The 26,870-nt window shown below is 59.4% G+C and overlaps 1 protein-coding gene across 1 annotated transcript in view; it reads left to right on the forward strand.

The window, feature by feature from the left end:
• Window positions 1-26,870, forward strand: part of Vav2 (vav guanine nucleotide exchange factor 2) — a 98,814-nt gene that overhangs the window by 3,908 nt on the left and 68,036 nt on the right. The window contains exon 4 of the mRNA XM_010608987.2: window positions 4,382-4,498. Coding sequence (XP_010607289.1) covers window positions 4,382-4,498 — 117 coding nt within the window. The remainder of the gene's footprint in view (window positions 1-4,381; window positions 4,499-26,870) is intronic.

The following is a 26,870-nucleotide window of genomic DNA, read 5'->3' on the forward strand; positions in this document are numbered from 1 at the left end:
GGGACCTTTTGTTTTGTGGCACAGAGTTTTGCTCTGTAGTTCAGGCTGCCCTTGAACTCACTGTGCAGCCCAGCCTGGCCTTGAACTTGCAGCAAGTTACCTGCCTCAGCCTCCTGAGTGCTGGGTTCACAGCTGTGCACCGCTGCACCTGGCTCTGTTTTCTCCTTTATGCAACCCTGTTATCCCCTGCTTGGACTCACCGAGGGCAGCGTGAAGGTCAGCGGCCTGGCCTCGGAGGCAGAGCAGCCCAGGGTGCCCCAGCTCTGCCGCACATATCTTGCTAGCAGCCTTGGGCAGGCCGGGGACCTTGCAACCCCGGTCTTCTGAGAATCCCCATACGGGTGTGGCATTGCTGTGAGGAGCCAGGGGTGGGGGTCTCTTGGAGTTCTAGAAAACCCTGAGTACAACAGGGCTTTTGTGACAGTCGTGAGCCAGCGTGTGCAATGCCCAGGGGTCAGCGTGGGAAGGGACTGGCCAGGCCCTTGTTATAGAGATGAGATGTCCAGGTGCTCATGGTGAAGGACCGCAGGGCCCACATCTCCCAGGCAGCACCGATCACTGCTGCTGCGTCTTGGGCCCCTGAGCCGGAGCCAGCCACAGGGACAATGCGGCAGTGAGCCTAGGAAGCACAGGTCTCCTGCCCTAGGTGAGAAAGGACGTCCCCTGTGCCCACTTCTTCACCAGAGCACTGGGCTGTCCTGACCTGACTGTAGCAGGTCAAGCTGAGGGCAGAGTCCTGGCCTCTTGCACCGTACTGGAGTAGCGGGGGCACTGAACATGAGGTTGGGTGCACTTGTGGTCATTGCCGCCTGCTGGTGGAGCTGCTGCTCCAGGACCTCAGAGTGGTCCTCTGCTCTCACGTGTCCCAGGCCAGGCAGCCTGTCCTGTGCCCCGTCCAGAGGTGCCCAGAGCCCTGAGGGTGGCCACAGGGTCCACACAGCCTCGGGGCCTCTCCTTCACTTGGGTCGTCCTCCCCACCCTTCCCGGTAGTCCAGAGCGGGGCAGGGAGCGCCGTGCCCACCCCGGGAAGTTGGTTTTACAGTTGCACACAGAAGCGGCTGTGGTGGGCCTCCTGTCCACCCACCCCCTCCAGGTCCCCTTGTGTCTGGCACTGATCTGGTTCAGCCTGATGAGATCCGAGGGGCTGACCGAGATGGAGAGGGCGTCCCCCAATGGCCCGAGCCAGCTGGTGTGGCCCTCGCCCTTGCAGAGGGTCCCAAGCCATCACCCACCATCACTCAGCCTGGGTCCGTCCCCAGCCGACTGTTCCCCTGGGTCCTGGGGCCATGAGGGGAGAAGAGACCCACCTTGGTGGACAGGAAGTGGCTAGAAATAAGAATGTGGCTGGCCCTGTCCCTCCCTCTCCACTGGAGCTCAGTTTCCTGATCGTGTGGTGAGGAATCATGGATGCTGACAGGGGTGCAGCCCCAGCACTGACCCCACCTGTACCTTCACCCAGGGTCATGAAGCAAACATGGGTTCACTCCTGGCTCTGCCACCTTCTGGTTGGGTGCTGAGGTCTTAATACTAGCTGCCTCATTTTCCCTGTGTGTAAATAGAATGAATAAACACAAATGAGGGGACTCAGGAAACGGTCTGTGGAGGGGGCTGGGCCGTTGGCATCAGCTCTACACAATGGGACCCAGAGCTTGTTTATCCCCAGCCTGTCAGTCAGATGCCAGTCTTCCAGGCCCTGGCCCGGGTGCTGAGCTACACCAGGAGGGATTCCTTAAGCTTAGGTTGGCTGGACTGGCCAAGGGTGGGGTAGGGCCAGGCCAAGTGGAGGCGGGGTCCCTGGGCAAGGGACGCTGGCTCATCTGAGCCCCCAAGGATGCCTGGCCTTGCCGGCTGTGATTATGGTCAGGCCCTGTGTAATTAACTCTAAAATGGGAGGCTGAGGAGGCATTAAAATAAACGCTCTGTGGAAATTAGAGATGGCTGTTGGCAAAAAATTCTTGAGCCAGGCTGGAAGCTGCAGTGTGAGCCCCAGAGCAGGACACGCAGAGGGCAGAGTGTGGTGCTGCCGGCTCGGGCCCACCTGGCTGGTTTGCAGGCCAGGTGGTGCCCTGCACCCTGAGCTCGCTGTCTCAGCAGTGGGGGCCGGGAGAGGCTGGGCTCAGAACCAGGCCTGGCTGTCTTTCCCAGGGTTCCTAGGGAGAGTGGTCCAGCCTCTCCAGCTCCTGGTGGCTGCTGGCAGCCTCTGCGTTCCTGGCCAGAGCGACGTCACTCTGGTCCCTGCCTCTGGTCCCATGGCCTTCACTGTGTGGGTCTGTGTCTGCAGTCTTTGTGTCTGTCTCTCTCTTTAATCTTGTCTTTTTATTGTAGTAAAGCATACAGAACATAAAATTCACACAAGTGTAAGTCTCCGGATTTTGCTTGCATAAGAAACCCAAAGTGTAAATAAAAAGCAAAATAAAAGACACACAATAGGAGATTGAGAGGTAGATCTTTCTTGGGGAAGGGGAGCAAGATATGGAGGCGGGAGGAGGTTGGGAGGGAAAGAGGATAAAGAAATGAAAATGAGTTATGTACTCTGTACAGGGAGTGTGAACGTGAGGTACTTATACACACGTGCTAATTAAAACAGGAGAGAGGGATCCCGAGTTCAATCCTTGCAATCTCTGGTACCAAAAAAGCGGGGTGGGGTGGAGGGAGAGACACCCCTTCCTGGCCACTGTGCAGACTTCCTGTGAGTGGAATCTGACATTGTTTCTCGTGTGGGTCTGTGTCCTTCAGAATCTCCAGGTCTTGAAGACACAGCTCAAGGAGCCTTTGAGATCCTCATTGATCAAAGCGGCAGGTTCCAGTCACGTGTGGATTTTAACTTAATTAAATGAAAAGCTCAGTTTCCCGGGAGTGCTTGGTGGGCACGCTTTTGGTGGCTGCCCCCTTGGCCAGCAAATCTAGAGGACGCTGCCATCATTCTAGAAAGTTCTGTCGGAGAATCCCGTTCTAGGCTCACGGTGACCGAGTAGACGTGTCCTGGTTGGGGCCTGCACTAGACTTTCGTTGTGGTTGTAAAGGGTGCTTCGGTTGTCCTTTATGAGAGGTGAAGAAACGTCGTTAGGTCTGGAGTTACTGTGGGCCTCTGCGTCACTGTCCCGGTTTTGACGGTATGTGTGATGGGGGAGGACACCTTGTCCTCAGGAGACGCAGGCGCAGGTGTTTAGGGGACAGAAGCATCTCACTTCCCGTGACGCAGGTGTTCAGAAGAGAGTGTGCGCAGAGACAGACAGACAGGCGCAGGCAGAGCACAGTGAGTGACCAGGGAGGTGGGTGGGCTGTGCGGCCAGGGCCCTGTCTACTGCAGGGATCGAGTGAGGTCGGAGACCGTGCTCCTGTGCTGTTCTCCGTGGCTTGGTTTCTGCAGGCTGAGTATGTGTCGAAGTTGATTCAAGCCTGCCATTTGTCCGTTTCTGGGGCAGCAGGGACTGGTGCGCTGAGGTTCTGTCCCTCAAGGGTTTGATGAGTGGTCTGAAGTCCTGGGCTAATTTGGGTCATGTGAGCCCGGGTTCCGGATTGGGGGCTCGTGGCCCCCATGTGCCAAATGCCCCTGTGGGCTGCCAAGGTACACGATTAGCCCAGGGCAGCAGGTACACCGGGAAGCCAGGCCAGAAGAGCCAGGCCCCCCTCCTGGTCTCCTGTGCGACTCTTGTGAAGCTGGGACTAGAAACCAGGGCCACCTCACCAGTTGCCCGGTGAGATTCTTTGCCAGCTGCTTCTGCATGAGGCCTGGAAGTGCTGCTGTTCACCAGCCCCTCCTCACATGCCTGCCATGTGCCTATCTAGCCCAGGAGGGCTGGGACAGGAACTCAGCTGCGGGACAGTGGGTAGAGAGGCGGTGGCCAGATCGGATGTGGGTGCTCTGGCCTCGTGTTCCAGCGCTGCCGATCCCTGGGCTGTAGGGCTTCCCGTGGGGTGGTTTCTGGCTGTTGGCGCCATTGCCTTGGAGCGATTAGGGGTTCAGTGCTGCGGGAAGTCACATGTGTGGCACATTCCACCATCCTGCTGACCTCAGGCTGCGATAGTTAGCATTAAGATGTTCTGGGCACTTGTAGGCGAGGGTATGGGGTGGACGCTCACTTGCCACAGCTGAGGAGCCATGGAGCCGCTGGCTGCTTCTCAGGCTCCCTGGAGCAGGACTCGTCTTCCCATGGGGCCTTAGTCCTTGCAGCCCTGGACCGTGGGCCGTCCCGCAGGGGATGTGGCTCAGGAGCCGATCCTGGCTCTATCCCAGCCCACCTCCAGCCTTGGCCGGTTCTCAGCTGACTGCTGGGCTGTCCCTCTGCCAGAGTGGGGGTCCGCACGCACTGCCTCTGGCTGCTGTCACTGTGACCCCATTGGCCTGGCACCTTACTAACCACCTCCTTCTTGCCTCTAGTTCCTGTGTCTGAAGAACATCCGCACCTTCCTCAAAGTCTGCCACGATAGGTTTGGGCTGAGGAACAGTGAGCTGTTCGACCCCTTTGATCTCTTCGATGTCCGTGACTTCGGGAAGGTGAGTGTCCCATCTCCAGGCTCAGACGCGATGTGGTGGCCACGTGGACAGATGGGCCTGGTGGCCGCCAAGCCATGCTGCATGCAGACCGGGTTCCCAATGGCGGGCGCGAGAGGCGGGGCCGTCTCAAGTCCGGCAGCAGGACGGTCCTGCCCTGTCCTGTTCTGGTGGTGCCAGGTGTCTCAGGCCTGGCAAGTGGAAGGAAAGCAGGGCGTGGGGCTCCCACTCATGAGGGGCCTGAAGCTGGGCAGGGCCTTGTTAGCGGCTTCTGGCCACCTGGGCACAGAGTGAGGTGGATGTCACTTGCTGTCGGAAGCACAGCAGGTTGTGGTTCCTCCTTGTCATCAGTGGGGTCAGGGCTTGGGACTGTCCCTTCTGCTCCCACTGCCCAGCCCCTGTGGCAGGCAGCTTCCTGCCTGCTGTTGGGAGATGGCAGACCCTCCTCACCTGACTTCCTTGAGGGCTGTTATTCGGGATTTGGCGCCAGAGGGAGTGTTCGGTGAGTGCACAAGCTAGGACCTGCAAAGGGGGTTTTATATCTGCAGTTGCACACACTGAGGAGGGGATCCAGGAGGAGCCCGCCTTTGCAGGCCTGTGGTGTCGATGTGTGTGCATGATGGGGGCTCCCTGTGAGTGGCCACGTGGGTGTGGGGGTCCCCCCAGTCCCCCATCCTGTGGACCTGAGGTCTGGGGACTCCTGCAAGAGCCCGTGTGTGTCTGTGATCTCGGCTCTTAGAAAACTCCACCTGTCTCTTCTGTGACACGCGGAGGTCCCAGGCTGTGACTCGGTCACTGTGCCCTGGGGCTGTCAGCTGCCTGTATGCTTGAGGCTTGGATCGCGCCGTGCAGGGTCTCTTCCCGCGAGGGGCTCACAGCTCCGCAGCTTTGATTTCCATGGTTTGGCGCTGCTCCCGGCGGACAGCAGAGCAGGGTTTGCCTGCAGGGCCTGGACAGGATGGGGTCGGTGGGCCAGAGCTACACAGTCGTATGCTGGCACACACATTCATACACAGCTGTCTGCACACACAGCTCTGACATCCTGATATACACGTTCACACCCTTGCACGCTTATGTAGATGTGTACCTGTTTGAATCACACCTGTGGCCACACGCTCACACACACCACTTACTCAAGGCACTCATTCACAGTCACGAATGTTGTCATGCCCACACACACACCCCCTACTCACACTTACACAGCTGGCACTGAAAAGAGTCTCATGGAGAAGAGCCAGGCGCAGCCCATTCCTGGCCACGGTTAAAGTCCAGAGTATTCAGTGTGTAATTTTGTGTTGCTTTTGATTTGCTGGCGTGGAATACAATGATCTAAGATGCACATACATTTGAATTAAACTCATCAGACGGCCGGCCAGCTGTGTGGCCAGACATTCTCAAAGGGCCGCCCTTGGCACTGCGGAGGAGCTTTGGTGGCATGGGCTCTGTGTAGGGCTCCATCGTGCCTGGCCCTGGTCTGCTGGAGTCGCCCTGGGCTGGTCAGCGGTGGGGCTTTGCCACTCCCTGGCACCTGCCTATAGGAAGTGGAGAGTGGATGGGGCGGTTGGGCTTTGAGTCACAGCGTGGGGTGTGGGAACTGGAGGTGACGTCGTGACTCAGGCTCCCTGGCTGAGCTGAGGGGAGCAGGGTCCAGCCTTGAGCACTGCCCCGAAATCCAGGGCCTCCGAGAGGCATAGGACTGCCTCTCCGTGCTATCCTCCCGTCTAGCCTTGAACTCAGGCTGCCTCGGTTTCTCACCGTGGGCTCCATCAGGTCCCAGTGGGGTGACTTGGACCCACGCCTCCACACCTCCAACCTGCAGTGTGTGTGGGCTGGGTGTGGGGGTTGAGTACGTGGGACGCCCTCCACACCTGCCCTGGCCGCCATGGCTACCTTGTGGGGAGCTGCCTGCTTTCGTCTGTAAAGATGGAGCTCTTGCCCCATGGAGGCTGAGTCAGGAGCTGAGCTTGTGGACCTGGGTCTCAGCTCTGCCATCACCAGGTGCGGCCTCGCCCAATGACTTGGTTTCCCCAGGGCCTTCTTGTGGAGGCAGCGGTGAGGTCCTGCTGAAGCCTGGGAGGGGGCCCTGGCCCTGGGCTGCTTCCCGGTCCCCACACCAGAGCTGCCGTGCCTGTGGCCTTTCTGCGGTGTGATCACGGCCTGTGTGTGTGGTAGCCGGTGGCTGAGTTGCCCAGGTGCCCTGGCAGCAGGAGAAGGTTCGCATCCCCCAGTGGCAGCGTTGCCCCTGGCTCTGGCCACCTGCCTCGGTTTCCTGTTGTTGCCCTCCTCCTTGCCCGGGTGGTTTTCTGGCCACGGTAAGCCTGTGGTTAGCACTTCTGTGCAGAGTGAGGCCTGGAGCCAGAGGATGTGGGGAGTGCTGGGGAGTGCACCCCAAGAGGGGGCTATTGTCTGGCGTCTGACTGGCTGTGCTGGTCTCTCCTGGTGGCTCTTGATGGTATTTTTGCAGGGAAGGGGTGTTTTGGGCCGACCCCTTTTGTGGCTACTTTCGCTATCTGTAACTGGTCCAGTAGAGTCACCCACATCTGCTCGAGGTGTGCCCAGCACCTTGCAGCCACGTCAGGCCGTGCATCTACGACCATCGCTCTGCCCTAGCCCTAAGCCGTGACGAGTGACGGGTATCCCAGCCAGGAGGGAGGTGGCGCCCATCCCGCTCTGGGAAGTGAAGCTCTAGAATCACAGTGCAGCTGTCACCTGTGAGCAGGGCAGGCTGGGGGCAAAGGGGTGCTCTCCAGGGCTGGGCCTCTTTGGCCAGGGAAGCCTGTGTTGGTTCTGGGTCAGCGAGGGGACAGATGCCACAGTCTGGCGCGTGAGGGTGAAGGTTCCTTCCTACTCCTGCTTGCCTGGCCGTCTCCTGCGTACCTTCGCTGAGTTAGAGCACGGAAGGACCTGTACAGAGTAGCTGCTCTATCCGTCTCAGGCTGGCTTAGAAAGTGCCCTGTTTCCCCTGTCGTTTAGGAGGTTTGTTGCCCTCAGGCATCGTCCAGGCTCTGGGTTTAGCCCCTTCATTTTCTAAACATCTGCCTCTCAGCTTGGGAAGTTTCTCGTGTGGTTGAGTTGTTCCTTGGGTAGACAAAATGCCTTCATTTGATCACATGTTGACTCATTCACTCGCTCGCTCGCTCGTTCATCCACTCTCTGGTCCATCCTTCACGGACTCTGTATCCCCGACCCCTCTCTTTTCGTCTGCCTAGCATCTGCTCTCCATCCCTCCATCCTCTCCTCCCTCTATCGCCCATTTCTCCATCCCTCATGCCTTCCCTTCATCCACCTGCCCACACGCCCATCCACTGGTTAAGCGTATCGTTTGCTAAGATTATAAAGTCGCTGCTGCACAGGTGGTAACACGGAGAGGAGGATGTGCACAGTCTTGCCCTCGGGACACTTGGACTAGCTGCGGGGCTTTAGCGGTAGAAAGAACAGTGAGAGGCGTAGATTTCTGAGTCCTCACTCTGCCCTTGGGGATGTTAGTTGTGGTTTACGCCTGGATGTGCCCCTGAGGCAGAGTGAGCCCATGGGTGGATTGGTCCATTGGTGAGTTCTCAGCCCACCGTGACATTGGGAGGAGGTGGGTCACGGGGGTGGGGGGTGGCCCAAAGGGTTGATCTCCCTTCCTCCTCCCTCAATCTCTGTCTGCTTCCTGTCCTGCCATGAACTCCTTCTTCTCTGCCATGCCCCTCTCCCCAGGCTGCCCTGCCTTGGAGCTAGTCAGCTATGGACTGAAACCTCTACAGAGCTCTGAGCTGAAATAAACCTTTTCACCTTAGAGTTGTGGGTGTCAGCTCTTGCGTCTCAGCAACGAAAGAGCTTGGTGGGAGGTTCTTGTCAGAGCTCAGAAGACCAGAATGTCGATAAAAAGCTGGTGGAAAAGACCAGGCTCAGGAGGTTTCATTTGGGAATAAGGACTTCACTGGCAGGTGGACTCCAGGCTGTGTGTGTTATTCTTTAGCAGAAAATTTGTCTACATTTTGCCCATGACCTAAGACTTTGTAGGAGACTTAGGTTAAGGGCAGCAGACTAATCTGGTGGAGGAAATTTCAAGGCAAACCTTCAGGCTTTGACTTGGGTACTGTTGGGGGCTTTTGGCCAGCTCTACAGGAAGAATCAGGAGCAGCTGGGCGTGGTGGCGCACACCTGTGAGCCCAGCGCTCGGGAGGCTGAGGCCGGAGGTTTGCTGCAAGTTGGAGGCCAGCCTGGGCTACACAGGGAGTTCAAGATCAGCTTGAACTACAGAGTGAGATGCTGTCTCAAACAGAACAAAATATCCCCAGCACAAACAAAAAACAAAATAATGAAGAGCAAAATAACCTGTGAGATGATTTAAAGTTTTCGGTTAGCCAGAAAGAAGCTCTGCTAAGGAGCAGAGGAGAGCTGGATAGCTAAAAACATTAACATTAAAAAGAAGCCAAGTACTCTGGAACAGGATCCCAGAAAAAACAGCCTGAGGGCATGGCAGGAACCGGCAAGACCCCACTTTTGGCAGGCTCAGAATTGCAAAAAAAGAAAAAGAAAAAGAAAAAGTGAGAGACTGCTTTGAGAAAAGAGCCCCAGGGCCATGCTAGAGAAGAAGAGCAGCCTAGAGAATTGATTCCCCCCAGATTCAGTCCAGACACTGAGGCCTCTGTAGCCACCGGCTCGAGGCACAGGGTCTGGGTACTGCTTGAGCTGGCTCGAGCTTGTGGCAGACCTTGGTGTCATCTACCTGGCGCTGGTTTTGAGTACATGCAGAATGTAGGTGTTGTGGGCTGAGGGAGCTTCCACCCAGATTTGAGAGTGGTGGCCCGGGAGCCGGGTGCCCCCGAGAGGGCAGTGTGTGAAGAGAGGCCGTGGGGCTGGGCAGCTGGAGCAGAGCGTTCACATCTTGTCGCAGACCTGGAACTGCGGGACTGTGCCTGGTGGATTTTGTTCTTGCTTTGGCCCCATTCTTGTCTATGCAGACTCTACCTTTTGGAATGGGAATATCTTTTTTGTGCCGTTGTATGTTGGACGCATTCGATTTTCTTTTGATATTTATAGGGGCTTCAGCAAAGACTTTGCCTGGAGTCTCAGAGGAGACTGTGGACTGGGTCTTCTCAACAGTGCTCGATAGGACTCTGGCAATTCCTAGAAAAGGATTAAGTGCATTTTGCATAAAGGAATGGGCCTGTCTTTTGGGGGCCAGGGGCAGAATACTATGGCTTTTATCTAGATGTCTCTCTAAGGCCTCGCAGTAGGTAGCGAGTCAGTCTCACAAAGCCTCCTGCACTCCTAGGTGAGGCATTTGGGATGTGATTGGATCCTGGAGGCGTGATAATCATCTGATGAGTTCATAGCTGAATGTGCTGTTGGGAGGCGAAGCCAGATTAGAGGAGGTGGGTCACCGGGGGTGTGGCCTAGAAGGGTCTGTCTGTCCCACTTCCCCTGATCCTTTCTGCTTTCGCTGCTACACCATGAACCCTTTCTCCTCTGCGATGCCCGTCTGCCCTGCCACCCTGCCTCGGAGCCAGTCGACTGCGGATTGAAACCTTTATGAACTGTGAGCCCAAATAAAACCCCTTTCTCCTTAGAGTTGTGGGTGTTGGGTATGGTGGGTCATTGACAGGAGGAGCAGCTACTCCAGTGACCGAGTGCTCATCTAGTCTGCACCCTGGCGTCTTGCTCTGTGCTTTTATGGTAAAGGGGGAGGCATCACAAGGACCCCGAGTGTTAAGAGTGTGGTAGGTGGCGGGCTGGTCGGCTGTGCTGTTCGCGGGAGAGCCTGAGGCTGGGAGGTAGGCTGAGCGGGGCAGGTGCAGAGGTCCTGCTTGACCCCCACTGCTGGGTGCCCCAGACATTGGGCGGGTTCCCTCGCTTCTGGCCCCAGTGCTGACCCCTGCAGACCCAGGGCTGCAGGAACCCTGGGAAGCCGCTCTCCCCGGTGGGCAGGAGAGAGTGCGGCTTCCTGTGAGTCCCACCTAGCTGGGAGTGGACCCTGCCACCTCCGTGTTGTCTCCTTAGCTAATGTTCTCATTGGGACCGAGCCAGGGAGCTAGGGCCGTGGGTGTCCTGCTCCTGGCGGTCTTCTGAGGATTCAGGAAGTTAGCGAGCTCACTGGTCCTGGCTTTGTGAGTATTTTCTCCTCCTTTGGTCACTTGCCCCAGGCTCAGCAGGGGTTGAGGATCCGGCAGGCTGGTTGGGAGGGGTTTTGCCTTGGCCACCTTCCCTGGTGTTTTCCCCAGGGTTGTGCCGAAGAGATCAGGTTCCAGCTGAGTCCGGGAAGCTTCCTGTTCTGTGGGGCGGCTGTGTGAGGGCCGTGCTGTGCTCCCACTGCCTGGCAGCGAGGCCAGGCCGTGCTGACGCAGTTCCCTGGGTCCTGCCACCTCCCCACCACGGCCAGACTCTAGCCTTCCTGTCCGGTTTGTGGGCTTTTGTCTTGTGGGTTTATCCTGCGCGCTGGAGGCCCCCTGGGTGGCCCCCAGGCTGATTCTTCAGGTCCCTGTCTGCCCCAGTTTGGAATTCAGCCTGGAGGGAGGGTTGTGGCGGCTGGGGGATTTCCATGACCTTCCTCTGAGATCTCTATCTCTGACCCTGCAGGTACTCGGCCCCTCACCAAGGGGCTGGTGACAACATAGCTGAGCCGATGCTGCCTCTGATCGTCCCATTTTATAGGATGGGAAGTTGAGGCTCGCGGGAGGCGAGCAGGCTCTTCCACAGGTCCGGGGACCCCACATCCTCAGCCCACCCCAGGCTGTACCGGCTCCTGGGAAGGTGGTGACATCTGACCAGCGCCATGGCCTGCTGGCTGGTGGCTTTCCTGAGCCTCCTCTGGGCTTTGAAACAGACAGCTGTACCCATGTCCTGTGGAAGGAGGCCGCCGGGGCAGGTGGTGCTGTGATGGAGGACATCTGTGGGGTTGGAGCGGGAAGCAGGGAGCGATGGAGATTCGTCACTGTTGGGTCGGGGTGAAAGTGACTGGATCTGTGCACGGCGGAGGCTGGGAGGGTGGGAAGGGCTGGGAGGAGGGAGTCCGAGACAACCTGGTGGAGAGGCCCTTCCTGCAGGAGGGAACTGGAGCCGCAGGGTGCTTCTGGCTGCCAGAGGTCCGGGGAGCCGGCCGCCTTGTGGGCCTGGTGAGGCTGGGCAGTCTGGCAGCTGGCCCTGGAGTCTTCCCAGGGCAGAGCCACCCACCGTCTGCTGGGCTGTATCTGCTGTGAGCTGGGGAGTGGCACACCTTGCAGGGAACCAGTTTACGGTTCTGGCACTTCCAAAATGTTCAGCGGGTCTCCTTTAAGGACCACTTGCTGGTGAGGAGCGTCCCCAGGCCCTTTGACCTTCCCTCAGATGTGGAAGTACTTCACAGCCATCCTGAGCTGAGTCCTCTGGTCTGTTTCCCTGGAGATCCTCAGGCAGCACGGAGAAAGTGGAGGCCCAGAGCTGAGGGGTGTCCCGCTCGAGCTCCATGAGCTCCATGGTACCCGTGAGCCGGAGTCGGTCGTATTTGGGTCCTGCCCAAGGCAGAGGTCACGTTGCCCTCTACTCTGCAGCTGTCTGCAGGAGCAGGGCACATGGGACATTGGGTCTGCAGGGTGTTTGGAAAAGCCAGGCTGGAGACTGGAAGTGGTTCAGAGGCCGGGAGGTGGTGGGAGGCCGCCAGGGCCTGCAGCATCTCTTAAAGACTACCGGTGAATAGGAGCAGGTGCAGACGGCCCCCTCCAGGTGTGGGTTCCTGGTGCTGCAGCCTCTTCAGGAGGCCGTGGCTGGGCAAGGAGGCATGGCCCTGCCACGCCACTTGTCCCCCGTGTGGCATTTGGCCTGACACTTTGCTCAGAGTGAGCTCTGAGGAGCTGAAGGCTGAGTTTGAACCGTGGCCTCCCCCAGCTGAGGACGCTCGCCCCCCAGGACTCGTTCTCGTGTGTCGGGGGGTGCACACGATGGGGCCAGCTCCAGGACGGTGAGGATCTGGCTGCAAACCTCACCTGGATGTGGGACCCTCCTCCTTCCCCAGAGATGCCTCTCCTCCTCCTGAGCTGAGCTGGCACTGTTAATTCATCCTAAAGCCCAGTGTCCCGGCAGATCCGGCCTGGGTGGGAGACTTCCCGCCTGTGCCCCTGGGCTTGCTGCAACCCCTTCCTGCCCACCCTCCCACCAGGACCCAGCGCCACTCTCCACAGGACCTGGGGACTCAGCGGGTCAGGGGAGCTGCAGTGCTGTGCCGCCAGGGAACTTGGGCCTGTGGACACTGTGGGGCTTGGGCTGGGCCAAAGCAGGCTGCGAGCCATGGCCCCGCATCTGTGTAAGGAGGCTGAAGCCCGGGTCCTCTGGGGACAGTGAGAGGGGGATCCAGAGGGGCTCATGGCCCTGCGTGATGCCTCCATGGGGCTGGAGCTGGGAGTGCACAGCCCAGTGGGGCGGCATGAGAGGTGCCAGCCTTGCCAGCCTGCATCCTGCCCCTCCTGCATCTGCCTGGCCTTTGTGCACAAGGGCTGGGCAGGTGCATGGAGAATGGTCACTGCCGTGCACTGAGCCCTCGGTTTGGCTTCTGCACAGCCGGACACGGCCCTGGCTTGCCTGTCCAGGAGGGTGCAGCAGTAACCTCGGGGTATCGCTTGTTTGCCCATGACACTGGTGAGGCGGGGCCCCTGTCGAGTCCTGTGGCCCAGTCCCCGGGCTCTCAGAGCTCTGGCTGCCCAGTTCATTCGCATGCCCCGCTGAGCGCCACGCCTCGGCCAGGCGTTGTGCCAGGCGCTCTGCTCTCTCAGCCACTTCCGCGTGGTGATTACAGCATGGCACTACAGAGCGGGAGCCGCCTCGGGCGCTGGAGCCCTGGGTAGGGCGCTGGCAAGGGTGTCTGAGCCTCTGCTTGGGGACATCTCTGCTCTGCGGGTTGTGTCTTCTCAGGACATCATTAACGTACGCACTTTTGGAAGCACTTGACAACTGGCCACCCAGCTGTGTGCAGGGAAGCACACGTGTGCATGGAGCCATTTCTCTCTCCCCACCTGTGCTAGGGAGGATGGGGATCGAGGCCGGGGCTTCCTTCCCCTTCCCGGGTGCTGGCTGAGAGCAGAGAGCGACTGCTCTGCGACGGGCCCCAGGCTGCGGCGCTGTGCACCTGAGCTTTGTGCTCAGGCCTCTGCATCTTTGTCTCAGGCTCCTGCACAGGGCACAGGGTGGCTGTGACTCCCAGACCTGGGCTCAAATTCAAGAGTGATCCTTCCTGGGGAGCTGATCCTATGGCCCCTGTGCAGGAAGGATGTGCAGCTGGGCTGGGAGCTGGGACAGCCTGGGGGTTGTGACTGTCCACTTCTGAGAGATCAAGGGGCCAGAAACCAGAGAGGGTCTGTGGAGGAAAGGACGAGGGAGGTGGCTCCAGGTGGAAAGGCAGAGTATAGTGCACAGCGTGGGGTGCGGGTGTGCGGCTGAGACCTGAGGACAGCGTTTCAAGACAGCGTGCTAGACTCTGAGGGCCACCCAGCATGTAGCATCCAGCTTTCCCAGCACTGTTGGTGGAAGACTCCTTCTCCGCTTAGAGGGGCCTTGACAAGAGCCCCTGGGTGGGTCCCTGCATGGTGTGGGTGCGTAACCTTGGTGACCTCTCTTCTTCCTGGGCTCCATCGATGAGTCCTAAGTGATTGAGAGTGGCTGATATGGGCTCATTGAGGTTTTGAGGCTCAGCTCTTGATGGGTGATGTCTGCCTGGGCCAGGTGAGAGCACCAAAGTGCAGGTGCAGGTGTTTCTGCCCCAGTCTCTTGCTTCGTGTCCCTGGAGGGGGCCTGCGCCACACTGAGGGGTGCCTTCTAGAAGTCTCAGGAAGGGTGTTTGCTGCTGCAGGTGTGCGGCGTGATGCAGCCCCCATAGAGGTGCTTGGCACGCTGGGTGGGTGCCTGGCTGCCTTGTGTCTGCCAGTTAAGCTGATTCTTTGAGATGATGAGGTCTGGGCAGTCAGCACCATTACAGTGAGGGCGAGATGTGTTTCCTGGCCCCTCTGCAGTGGGGCCGTCGCCTGGAGGATGGCCCTTGCCCCTTTTCCTCTGCCCACCTGATGGAGAAGTCAGACCGGGAACTGGTGTCCAAGGCTGCCTTGGCCACTGTACGCCAGGCTGTGGCCAGGTTACTGCTCGTGTGCCTGGGCCTCAGTTTCCCCATCCACCAAGGGGAGATTGGACCTTTGAGGTACAGTTGTCAAGGGTGGCCTTCCTGTTGCCGTGTCCCTTAAGCCAAGCCGCACTGTTGTCATTGTTTTTCTCTTCTGTGTTTCTATGCTGGGGTCCCCACTCCAGGGATGGAGAGCTTGGGTTTTCTTAACTAATCCTGGGGCAACTGGTATGTGATTTTTATTTTTATTTTTTTGGTTCTTGTCCACAGTTAATTGAGTTTTAATCGGTTAATTTTTTCTCCCCAGTGCCCCAAGACATAATAATTGTGTCTGGTGAAGCCTGACAGTTTGATGTTTGTAGCAAAAAAGCTGAATAAGTCTAAGGAGGGGAAAAGGAAAAAACTAGTGAGAAGTAAACGATTGCTCATTACAAAGTGTCATTTCTGGACGTCCTGGAAGGGCTTTCTGGGGATACTGGCCAGCCTGTGTCCAGGTTCGAGCCTTGGAGTCTGGGAGGCTCTCCTCTGCGTCCCTAGGAAGCTCACGTGTGTGGCTGTGAACTTGGGGGAGAGAGGGGGGCCTGGTGTGGCTCTGCCAGCCCTAGGGAATTTGTGGCTGGGATATTTACCTTGGTCCATCCTTTTCTGTAAAGAATGGTTGCGTCAAAATGGGTGCACCATGGAATCTACCATGTTAGCCGTGTGGAGCGTGCAGGTCGTGACATTGAAGATGGTCCCAGTGCTGCATGGCTGGCACTGCCGTCTTGTCCCAGAACCCTCCCTCCCCTGCTGTCCCTGCTCACCCCAGCTCGGATCTGTTTTGTTTCCTGGCTTTTCCTAACCCGCGCCATTCATGCCAATGTTGTCACATGGCACTGGGGCCTTTGCTCCATGGTCTGAGCTCTGAGAAGCAGTTTATTCATCCAAACCTTCACAGCCCCTGAGTGGCCAGCTCGGAGGACGCTGTGGTGGGGTTGCCCTGGGCCCCTGAGCTCTGGCCCCACGTGCTCGTGTCAGGGCTGCGGGAGGTAGGTTTCGGGAGATGGCTGACTCTGCCTCCCCAGCCTTGCCTCCTGGGGACATTCTGGCTGCCCCCCTTCTGTTGGGGCCACATGCTTTCCAAGATTCCAAACGTTACACAGGTGATGGTGGTTAAGTAATTAGTTTTCCACTTTTTAATTAACAAAAGGCTAATTAGGAGTTGTGTCTCCAATTAGCTTCTGATCCTCACCTGGTAGCAGAGCCCCGGTGGAGGGAGGGCCCTCGAGGCAGCCAGGAGGGGCGGGCAGCAGTTACGGATAGACTTTGGGGTGTTTCAGGGTGCTCAGAGACCCTGGGCCTATCGCTGGGGAAAGCACAGCTCTCACCAGACGAGAGTGTTGTGGTTGCTGCTGGAGGTGGAGGTGGCAGAGGGAGCTCAGGGTGCCAGGCCCCGCCCTGGCCAGTCCACCCCTCCCTCTGTGTGTAGTCCTGGGTAGGGGCCTGGTCGAGGGGGCTGGCTGGGAGGAGGGACCCCTGCTGGATCAGGGACTCTGCTCCAGGTGTGGCCGCTGACTGCTCCGGCTCCCTGGCGCCACCTCCCCTGTGAAGCCTTGGGTTGCCTTGGCTTGCGATGGGAAAAGCAGCTGGAAAGCACTTGGTGGTCCCTGTGTCCCATCATGCACCGCAGGGCCACTGAGGCCAGGCAGTGCTGGCCAGCTTGGGGCCTGCTATGGGAGGAGACAGCCGGGCTGCTCCTTTTCCTCCTGCTCGGCCCATGCTGGTCCCTGGAGGGCCAAGCCTGAGCCAGCACGTTACCTTGGGCCTCTGGACCCACCCAGGCCTAGCCCGGAGGAAGAGGCACCTTCCCTTGTGGACAGGGGGCATAGCCGAACTGCCCAGCTTGTGCAGTTCCTGGAGGGCAGGGCCGTCTCGTGTGCAGGGCCTGAGTCCGGACTCCTGGGAGGCCCAAGGCAAGCTTGGCCTTGCTGCCTGAGACAGACCACGGCTGTCTGTCTGGTCCTGCTGCCCTGGGCTGCTGATGGCCTGAATTCCTTTCTGATCTGAGACTGAAATATTTTAGCTGGTGGCAAAACAACATGAGGACTGTTTGGGAAAAGTCCAGTGTCCTGGAGCCTTCCCTTCAGAGCAGTCACCCTGCTCTGTGACTTAGAAAGGTAGGGGAGTGGGACAGTTGCCTTGGCCACTGGGGATGGCTGGACCCTGGGTGCTGGGTCCTAGGTACCCACCCACCAGGCTGGCTGCCCGGACTAGGGCCTGTGTCCCTGGGGATCTGATGACAGAGCCGGCCGGGCGCTGGTGGTGATGGTGCCCGAGGTCCCCAGCCTCCTTTGCTGTTGGCATCACCTGTGTGGGGGCGGCCGGGGTTTCAGAGCAGCACGGCTCGAGGCTTCACCTAACTTCCTGGGCAGCAGAGGGCACGGGAGGTACAGAGACTGGCACGAGCATCCGTGGGGAGCATGTGGCCTGAGTCACCCACAGAGCATGAGGGCCGGGCCAGAGGAGCCGAGCACCAGTGCGGGAAGGGTGACCGAGGCCTGGAAATGCAGTCCTGACCCTGGAGCTGTGGGTCCCTGGCTTGACAATGGATCTCTGGGTCAGATGGCAGTGGGATTTGAGGTCCGCCTTTATGTGTACAAAATGCTGTGCTACCCAGCCTCAGGCCTTGAGGTTTTTACCTATAAAATGGGAACGATGGTGGAACAGGTGGGGGGTGGCAGAGAAGTGAGCTCAGGCGCCCTGCGAGCCCCCCGCCCCACGGCTTCATCTTCCTTGGCTCCTCTTAGCCAAAGCTTTCTGGTCGCTGTGCCTGATGGCCCCATTCATTGGACTGGGGACGTCAGCCCAAGACGGCTCTCGGGTGCAGAAGGAGAGCTGTCCACGTGACCCTTGTTACAAGGGCAAATCCAACCACGCACAATTGGAGCGTGGGGTTGGCGAGCAGGGGAGGGAGGAGTCGCTGATGCCCTTCAGAAGGAAGAAGGGGGTCGAGGGGCGCTGGAGGGGCTGCGTGTGGGGGTGGCCAGCGTGCCGCCGCCAGGGTCCCCCTCCCTGTCCTGGCCTCACTGCATCCCACCTCTCTCTGGGCTTCTGAGGGTTCTGTTCCAGGTGTGGCGCAGATCAGCATTGAGCAGAACCACCACGGCCCACCCGGGGCTGTCACGTCTCTCCCCAAGCCTCAGCTTCCCCACTAGTGACAGGGAGGTGGCACCACCTCTGGGGGCTCAGAGGAGTGGGACCCTGTGGGGCAGTGTTGGGTCCCCAGCCTTGAGTGGCCGCTCCACGTGTCGCTTACACTTTCACTGGGATGAACATTTTATCTTTGGGTTGCTGGGGGTACTTTGGAGATGATGTGTGTGCAGCTTACTGAGAATGATAGCTCTGTGTTTTGTAAGTGTAAAAAAGACCTAGCCAAAGAAGGGAAAAAGAGTGTTGTTTTCCTAGTGGTGGCCTCCCAGCTGTCCGATAGGTCATGAGAAGTATTCTCCCTGACATTCCACCGTTAGAGACTCACTGCCTTGGCTCAAGAGCGATCTTGCTGAGGTGTGCAATGGGCTGAGCTTTATCATTTATTTGCTCATGGGGAGTCTGTGGGGTGCTGTTGGCTGAGCAGGGCCTGGCAGGGAGGGGCAGGGCTGGGTCCTGACTTCTGTGTGCTGGGGAGGAGGGCTGTAGAGCACAGTGGCAGGGTGACCTCGCCCTCCACGTGGGTGTTTCTGACCTGCCGGCTTCTCGGACGGCTGTCTTGCACGCCTCACTTTTGGTAAGCGAGGGAGGAGAGGTTCTGAGAAGCAGCGTCATGGCTGCGGGCCACGCAGGAGCCACCGGGCAGATGTTGGGCCAGGGACCATGAAACCCAGGGGTGGGTGTGGAGCCCGGGCCACACCTGCCGTGCTTCTCCCCCTGCCCACTGCCTCCCTCCCCACCTCGACATCAAAGCCCCAGCCCATGTGCCCCGCCTGCCTCCCCATGCCCAGCACTGGGCCCTGGGGCCAGAGGCAGCTGCCGCAGAACTGGCGCGCAGAGGCGGCTGTTTGTTCTGGGCTCCAGGCTGGGATGGCCCAGGCCTTTGGTGGCGCCCACGGCCTTCGCCTCCACAGAGAGGTCTCTGTCCAGCGGAGGGAACCCTTCCCGGAGTCACTGCCCGCTTGCATCAGCGTGGTCGTGCGGCCCGAGGCACCTGTGGCAGCGCCTCCCGCTCCTTTATTCCCTGTGTCTGAGCAGGTAATCGGCGGGCGACTAGCAGACCCCTGTCCAGGGTGAGCCCACTTCCTGCCAGGCTCGGGAAGGAAAGGTGTTTGTGTGTGAGAGTGAGGTGTGTGTAGACGTGGGCGCTATGAACATGAGCCTGTGTGTTTGTAAGCGTGTACACAAGTGCATTGTGAGGGTGTGCATGCAAATGTATGTGCCTTGTGAGTGTGCAGACACGTTTGCATTGTGTGTGCGCCTGTGTTAGGGGATGCGTGTGTGTGTGCACTGTATACGCCTGTGTGAATGGGTGTACATACTTCACACTGTGTGTATGCGTGTATGAGGGCATGTGTGGTGTATGTCTTTCCTACTTCCCTGTGGGACTCTGCACAGGACCAGAGGCTCCCTGGAGGTTATATATGGGGTGTCCTTGCACCCCTGCCTTGCCTCACACTGTGCCACTGTGCTGGGTACCAGAGAAGCAGGGCATGGCTCAGGACTGCAATGTCTGGGCCTCCTGCCCAGGTCTGCGCAGCAGGTCAGGGGCAGCCTGGGTTCTGGATTTTCTGCGGGCCACCAGGTGAGGCTACAGGGGCCCTGAGAACTACGTTGGGGACACTTTGGTGCTGGCATCTGGCTGCAGGTCTTAATTCTGCCCAGTGGCTTGGCCCACAGGACTCCACAGACCCAGGAGAGTGGCGGCCTTTGCCATGGCACGGGAGCACCAGGGACACTTCCACTGGCCCTAGGGGACCTGGGTTCCAGGTGCTGCGGACAGCTCAGCTCCTCCCTGGCTCTGTGCCCTGTGCCCCACCCCAGGGTCCTCACAAGGCTGGGCGCAGCTTGGGCCACCCTGTGTGCTGCACAGGATGGCTCCCTACCCAGAGCTCACGGGACCCACAGCGAGTCTTCTGCACTTTTGGTGACTCTGAAGGTTCGCAGACACTGTCTGGTGGCCCTGCCGGGTGATCGCCTAGTGTGGAGGCCGCGGGTTGCTGTTGCCCCTGGCCAGGACGTAGGTTTCTGCCATCACTGGTGGTTGTGATCATAGGGCTTCCTGTGCATGCTGCCGGTCCCTGGGTGCAGGCTTTTGACCTCTTAAGCTTCCTGTCGCTGTCCCCTCTTGTGCTATGACATCAGCCGAGTGACTGCTGTGTGACAGTGATAAGGGCAGGGTCCAGCCAGGCCCCACCGACCACTGTGAGTCACCGTGGCCTCGGGTGCCTGTCCTCCATGGGGCGGGGGTGGCTGAGAAGACAGGCAGGGGCCCTCACCCGAGAGAAGTGGGGTTGGTGTCCGCAGCCTGGGCATGGGTCAGGCGTGTCCTTCAGAGGACAGCGCCTCCCCGAGACAGCTCAAAATAGCTCCCTGGGGACCCTGTCACCTGCGGGCCCTGTCCCACATTCGTGTCTGGGAGCAGAGGTTTGGCAGGATGATGGTGATGGGCTCCAAGCTGAGGACACACTGTCTCTCCCCTGGTTGCGGCCAGCAGGACTGTCCCAGAGCGGCTGCCTTGTTACCCCTCACCTTGAATACAAGCTCCCTATCACACGTGTGTGATTTGCTGTCATGGTTAAAGTGGACCAGAGTTAGGAAAGAGGTCAAGGTTCAGAGTCCTACCTTGCATGCCCACCCTGCATTTGGCCCTGTGATGATGACACCGGGATGAAAGGCTCTAAGACATTGGGTACAGATCGAAAGGTCAAAGTCCAAAAGTCTAAAATCCTGGAAGTCACCATCTCTGGGAAGCTGTGATTCCCGTTCCAGTAGGCTACACAGGACAGCATGGACAGTGCGGGGCAGATGGCACCTGTGGGTGTACCCCCCTGCCTGCTCTGGTTCCCACAAGCTGATGGCATCCCGGGAGCCGGCCAGGTGCTAAAGCCTCATTCACCTGCAGACGGGCAATGCCTGTGCACCCTGGGATCCAGTGTCGCTGTCCCACTGTGGGCTGGCCTGGAGTCCTGGGAGTGGACTCCCCACCCAGGGTGGGGCTTCCCAGAGGAAGAGGAGAGGAGCAATAAATAAAAAGACAGTCTCTGGGTGTGGATTGAAGGCAAGCTGAGCTTTGAACCCCACAGGGTCCCAGGTCCCAGACCAGCCCTTCGGTCCAGGGATGAGCATCCGAGTGCTGGGAGCCCTGGCTTTGTAGGATGCTAGAGTCCTGGGCAGGTCTCGCAGCGGCCCTCCCCTGGTCTCTGAGGGCTGCCATCCTACCTCCTGAGCCTATTGGGCCACCGGCTCCCAGATTTGCTGTGTGTGCTGTGGTCTGCATGAGGACCGAGCCTGGGCTCCTCCGTGAGGAGGTGACGTTCACCAGGCTTCTGCCTGGACTGACCCTGCCCTTCCCTGTGTCTCTGGGGATCTGGGGACCCCCGCAAGGTCATGTGAGTGGTGCCATGTGCCAGGCAGTGGTGGAGAGAGGGAAGTGTGCTGTCTATGCCTTGCAGACCTGGGACTGTGGACAAAGGCCCTTCACCGCCGTGGGCTCTGTGCTTACTGGTGGCTGATGTGGAAGAAAAATATGTACTCTATCCTTGACCTTTCGCAGTGCCCCGGCCCCACAGGCAGGGGCAGAGCTTTGGGGCTCCTCAGGGGAGCCCCAGATATCAAAGTCGACGACAAGGTGCTGGCTGGCCGGCCCAGTGTGGACAGCTCCAGCTTGGGGTGCGACAGGACTGAGAGCCGGGCCTCCCGTCTGTTTTCCGTTTTTTCGCCGTGGGCCCGCGTCCCCATCTCCTGGACCCTGAGCCCTCCCTGGTGGCTGCAGGGACAACCACCCTGGGGAGAAGGAGAAAGGCACCCTCCCCTGTCACTGCCCTGCTGGGCTCAGCCGGGCTGTGTTGTCTCCCTCTCAGCCCGCAGCTCCTGCATGCCTTGGGCTGGCATTTGTTACAGAGGCTAGAGCAGGGCACCGAGTAGAAAGTGGGAGCGGATGGTGGGGGGCTCCTGGCACCATGGCCTTGGTGTTATTTGGGGGGAGACCTGTGGTCCCTGGCCTGCTGGGCCCTGGGTCAGGGCAAGGCTTCTTCCCACCCCACCAAAGGCCTCCGGGTCCTCAATACAAGGGCAAGGGTGAGGCCAGGGTAAGCCTGGATTTGGAGCTTCGAGGCAGAGGCCACAGCCCGGTCTTCCTAGGAGGAATGGTGTTCCTGGGAGACACGGAGGCGCTGGGCGACTGTTGGACCCGCCGCCTGGACACGGGGTTGGATGGGTTTGGTTGTGTGTCATGGGGTGAGGACATATTTGCAGGGCTGCCCCTAGTGTCCGGCAGGCCTGAGGACTGCAGGCGGGAGAGCCCTTAGCCATCCTGCGTCCTGTGACAGAGCCAGGCCGGGTCATGTGTACAGACCAGAGACTGATGCGGTTTGTGGTTCTGGGGGCTGGGAGACTACGGGCTTGGGCCTGGTATCGTCTGGGCATCTTGTGAGGTAGCGATGTGGCGAGGCAGGATCCCTGGGGTGCTCTCCTGCGGGGGTGCCGCACCCGAGGCGTGTGCGTCAGAGTCAGCGTGGCATCGACAGGCAGCGATTCCACAGGCTTCCTGGGGTTGAATTTCACAGGATCCCTGAGGATATGAGCCCTGAAAATGAGGCCTTGATGGCTGCTTTTATCAGTGCGGGAGCGGTGCTGAGGTTTTGAAAGGGGAGCGGGAAATGGTTTTCTGAGCCCCTGCTTGGCCGCTGTCAGTTGGGGTGCAGCCTGAGCTCCAGTGCCAGCTGGGTGAGCTGGCGTCACCTTTTTGGATAAGAGCATTTTCAGCTTCCTGGCCAACACGGGTTTACGAGCTGTTAGGGATAAACCAGCTCCAACTTATCTGAGTATGTGATTTGTTAACCTACTGGAAAAATAAGTCATAAAAACAGCAAGTTACCTGCTTTCTTCACAGTACGTGACCTGTGTCCCTCCCACTCTTCCTGTCACCTCGGGCAGGGGGTCATCATAACCCTGATCCTCCTCACAGCTGCTCAGGGGCGTCCACACTGGGGAGGCAGAAGCCCAGGGGCAGTGTGTGGATCCTGCTGAATTTCTTCACTTTTCCTTCTGATACTGCTGAGCCCAGCCCTGCGTGCTTGCTGTGCTGCACTCGGCCCTGTGTGCGTGGAGGGCTGAGGTGCGAGGCCCTGTCCTCCCTGAGGGTACATCCTGGGATGGACCCATGTGGCAGCCGCAGCTCACTCCTGGTGCATCCAGCACCCGTTTTCTCAGCGCTGGCTGGGTGCCCGGGACAGGGTGGGTCTGGCCATGGGGTGGGCATGGTCTGAGGGGCACGGGCCAAAGCTTAGAAGGGTGGGAAGACCTGTGCTCGGTCAGTGCAGTCCCAGCAGGCTCAGCACCGGTGGGTGGCATGTGGCTGCCCCTGCCGCCGAAGCCCGGGCCACCTTCCCGCAGTGCACTGTGTCCCCCTGCCACCTGTACAGGGTGTCACCGTGTCTACTCAGGCTGCAGGGAGACGCCTATGTGGCTGAGATCTCTTCTTACACAGTCCCTCAGGCTGGGCTGATCTGGGCAAGTTCTGCCCAGGGCCCAGGGCGGTGCCACCCAGCTTCTGTCCTTGGCTGGTGGGCGCTGTACTCTCTTCTCCATGGCATCTTGCCTCTGCCTGTCCCTGTGTGGATGCTGCTCGTCGTGGAGCGCCATTGACCCCCGAGAGCCGTAGAGACCCAGGCTCTGGTGAGGTCACATCCTGAGAGGCAGGGGGGTCCTATCTGAGGGTTCACAGTTCCACCTCAGCCTCTCTGTTTGCATGCGAGAAACTGCACTGTGCCTTCTCCTGCAGCGAGGGCTGTGGTGCAACTGCTCCCCGGGACATGCAGCCCATTCCTGGGATCCTGGCCTGGGGGTGCATTGGAGCGGAGGGGCCTCAGATTCTCCTTGGGTCTGAGGAGCCGGGATTGCTGTGCTGTGGAGGAGCCCCCCAGGACCAGAGCTGGCCCCACTGACCTCTCTGGTCTCGAGTGTGATAACTCGCAGCCACGGCTGTACCTGCAGGCGGAGGTGTGGTCACTTTGGCGCTTTCACAAGCCAGACCCGCTGCCTCAGCCCTGCCGGGGCCCAGAGGTCTGCCTCTGTTGCCCCTGTGAACACCCGTTGGTGGACACAGCGAGCTGCCGTGACGGTGGCTCGAGATGACCCCACGGGAGGTTGGCAGCCCTCACTGTATTCAGAACGCCTCCAGCTTGGTAGGAGGGTCAGTGCGGCTGCTGGAGAAGGGGCTGCATCTGGACGGTGTGGGCGGAGCCAGTTTTCCCTCTTCCCATCCGGGGCCAGGGTCTGTGGCCCCCTAGCACGCACAGCCGGGGGTGTTTGGTTTACCGGCTAGGCTGTGTCTGTGCTCACTCCAGGCCATTTCCATCTTCCTAGGAACAAAGCCTGCACCCACGATCGCCCACCCCCGCTCCCCTCACCCGCCCTAGCCCTGGCCTCCCATCCACTTCCTGTCTCTCGGTCCTCCTGCTCTGATCGTGTCCTGTCAGCGGCAGTGGGCAGTGTGGCCTTCGGCATCTGGCTTGCGTCACCCGCGTGTCAGTGCGTGGTTCCTCTGCATGGCTGAGCCTCGCCCGCCCGTCCTTTGTTGTCCACTCACCTGTTGATGGGCATTTGCATCGTTCATTTTTCATTTCTGTCTTTTGGGAAAGGACTCACGCACATCGCAGAACTTCTGGGGACTCCGCCTGCCCTTGGCCCCCAGGAGCCGTATTGCTCACGGCACAGATCTGCCACCTCCACATGCCTAGCGGGGTTTGTGCAGCCCTGGCTCTGGCTTAGGGACCTGAGGCCTTTACTCTGTTGTGGATGTGAATCCGGACCCCCAGGTCTTGCTGCAGCTCCGGCACTGCACCTCCTCACTAGCTGTCTCCTGACGTTCTTAGAAGGCTCTTGCTCTTCTCCCCCAACCTGTGTCCTGCCTCGCCTGTGGACAGCTGCAGGGCCATGGCACACAGGCTTCCTGTCCTAATCCCAGCATTTCCATCCTTGGCCTTGGGGGCCAGGGTGGGCACGGTAGTCATGGCAGAGCCCCAGGGCAGGGAACTGCTCTCCCTGGGGTCTGGGGGTCCAGGCCTGTGTTCTCAGAGGTTTGGAATGCCAGGGTGAGGAGTTGCCCGTGTCCCTGGTGCAGGGTGTTGTTTCTCAGGCCTCCTGGAGTGGGGAGACTTTGGTGGGCGTGGGGAACCTGGGCGCCCCCCCGGCGAGGGCGGGGCTTTTCCACCAGCGCCTTGTGACCTGGCTGCTGAGGGCTCTTGCGAGGTGCTGTGGATGGGACTGGTCCAGTGGGCACTGTGCACATCTGTCCCTGCAGGGTGCTCAGGGCTCCCCTAGAAGTCACCTCTGGTCCTGCCAGGTCTCAGCCCCACGCTGGGCATCCAGGGGCTGGGAAGGACCCTGTGCCTGTGGATGTGCCAGGCCACCGACTGGATTGCCTGGGCCAGAGGCTGTGCTGGGCCCATGCCAGCCGCCCCCTGTGGCCACCCTTCAGGCACTCCAACCCAAGGACGCCGGGTTACACCTGTGTGCGGTCCATGAGCTCAGCCCACAGCGCAGCCAGGATGTGGCTTATTGGGCAGTAGACATCGTAACTTGCCAGGAATGGCCCTCGGGGTAGCCGAGTGTTCTGGGACACTTGAGTCCCAGCCTGGAATCGCTCTTCCGAGGAGGCTGAGGAGCGGGGCCTCCTGTCAGTCAGTGTTAATGCATGTTCCCGAAGCCCCATCCCTTCAGGGTTCCCAGGCAGGTTCATCGGGGCTGAGAAGAAAGGAAACAGTTTCTAAGCGAAATGTCTTGTAAAGAAGCCACTGTCCCTCAGTTCTGTGACACACTCGGGTGTCTCCTGGGGCGCTGCTGGCCTTGTGTGCTTGTGTTTCACATGTGTGAGTGTGGGGGTCTCAGCCACTGTCGCGGCCGTGCACCCCTTGGGATGGCCCATGGGGCACTGAGCGGCGGGCGTCCACTCAGCTGGGACCAGCTCAGGATGGGGCTGTGAGGGGGGCCGTGGCGCCTGGACATCTTGTGCCCTGAAGTCCTGTGCCCAGCCCTGCTGCTTCTGAGAGAGGCACTGTCCTTATTCCTACTTCCTGGATGAGGGACCAGGGTGACTTGTCCAGGGGCTCACAGAGCTGTGGCCTGGCTTTCTGTGCTGTGCATCTTTGGGCCTCAATTCCCCAAATTAGCACCAGCTAAGGCCACTCACGGCTCAAGTTCCTGCTCCCTCCCTTAGTCTTCTGGTTCTCCGGGGGCCTGATAACCTGGTGCCCTGGGAATGCACCTGTGCCTGGTGCCTGCAGGGGACCTGAGGGTCATTTCAGTGACAAGTCACCCCAACTCCCAAAGCGGCAGAAGTTGCTGCTGTTCCTGTGCTGGGGGTATTAGGTTGTATGTACACAGTTAATCTTGGTGGACCTGGAAGTTAGATATGAAGTGTGTTTATTTGTTTGTTTGTTTGGAGACAGTCTCACTATGTAGCTCTGAAGTTGTGGCAGTCCTCCTGCCTCAGCCTCCTGAGTGCTAGGCTAGCACTGCCGGCTAGATGGGAAGTATTTTGACAGTCTGTGGGGTGACGCCCTTTGCCAGGTCACTCTCAGCCCTCTGATGCCTGCGGGTCCAGCACTGGCCCTCTCTGGGGAGCTCAGGGATCACTGCCTGCAGGGAGGCTGCAGGTGTGGCTGTCAGAGCCGGGAAAGGGGTCTGGAGCTTTGCTGTTGGCGGCACTAGCTTCTGTCCATGGGGTGACCTGTGATGGGGGTGGGCTGGGCTACTGGTCCTGTTAGAACAGCGAGAGCCAGGGTGCCTGGGCCTCACTTTGGAAGAGCTGACCCTCAGAAGGCCGGGGCTGTCTCCACCGCCGCTGCTGTGGTTTTACTGTCGTAAAGCACTGTGAAATGCGTTGTGATGACCGCGTGTGAGCTCAGCTCTGTGTGCTCAGCAGACACCTGCAGGACCCTTTCCTGTCCCTAGGAAACGCAGGCCCTACCCCAGACGTACACCTCTGTCTCTGGATCTGCGACCTTCCTCTGGCCCTGACCTGAGGCAGGCGTCGGCCGGGTCTCTTCCTCCTGTGCTGGCGTCTTGCTGCCTTGGGCCAAGCTAGTTAATGGCATGAGGCCCAGTGTGGCCAGG

Source organism: Fukomys damarensis, unplaced genomic scaffold, assembly GCF_012274545.1.
Source record: "Fukomys damarensis isolate Sample0158 unplaced genomic scaffold, DMR_v1.0_HiC HiC_scaffold_36, whole genome shotgun sequence".
NCBI classification, from domain to species: Eukaryota; Metazoa; Chordata; class Mammalia; order Rodentia; family Bathyergidae; genus Fukomys; species Fukomys damarensis.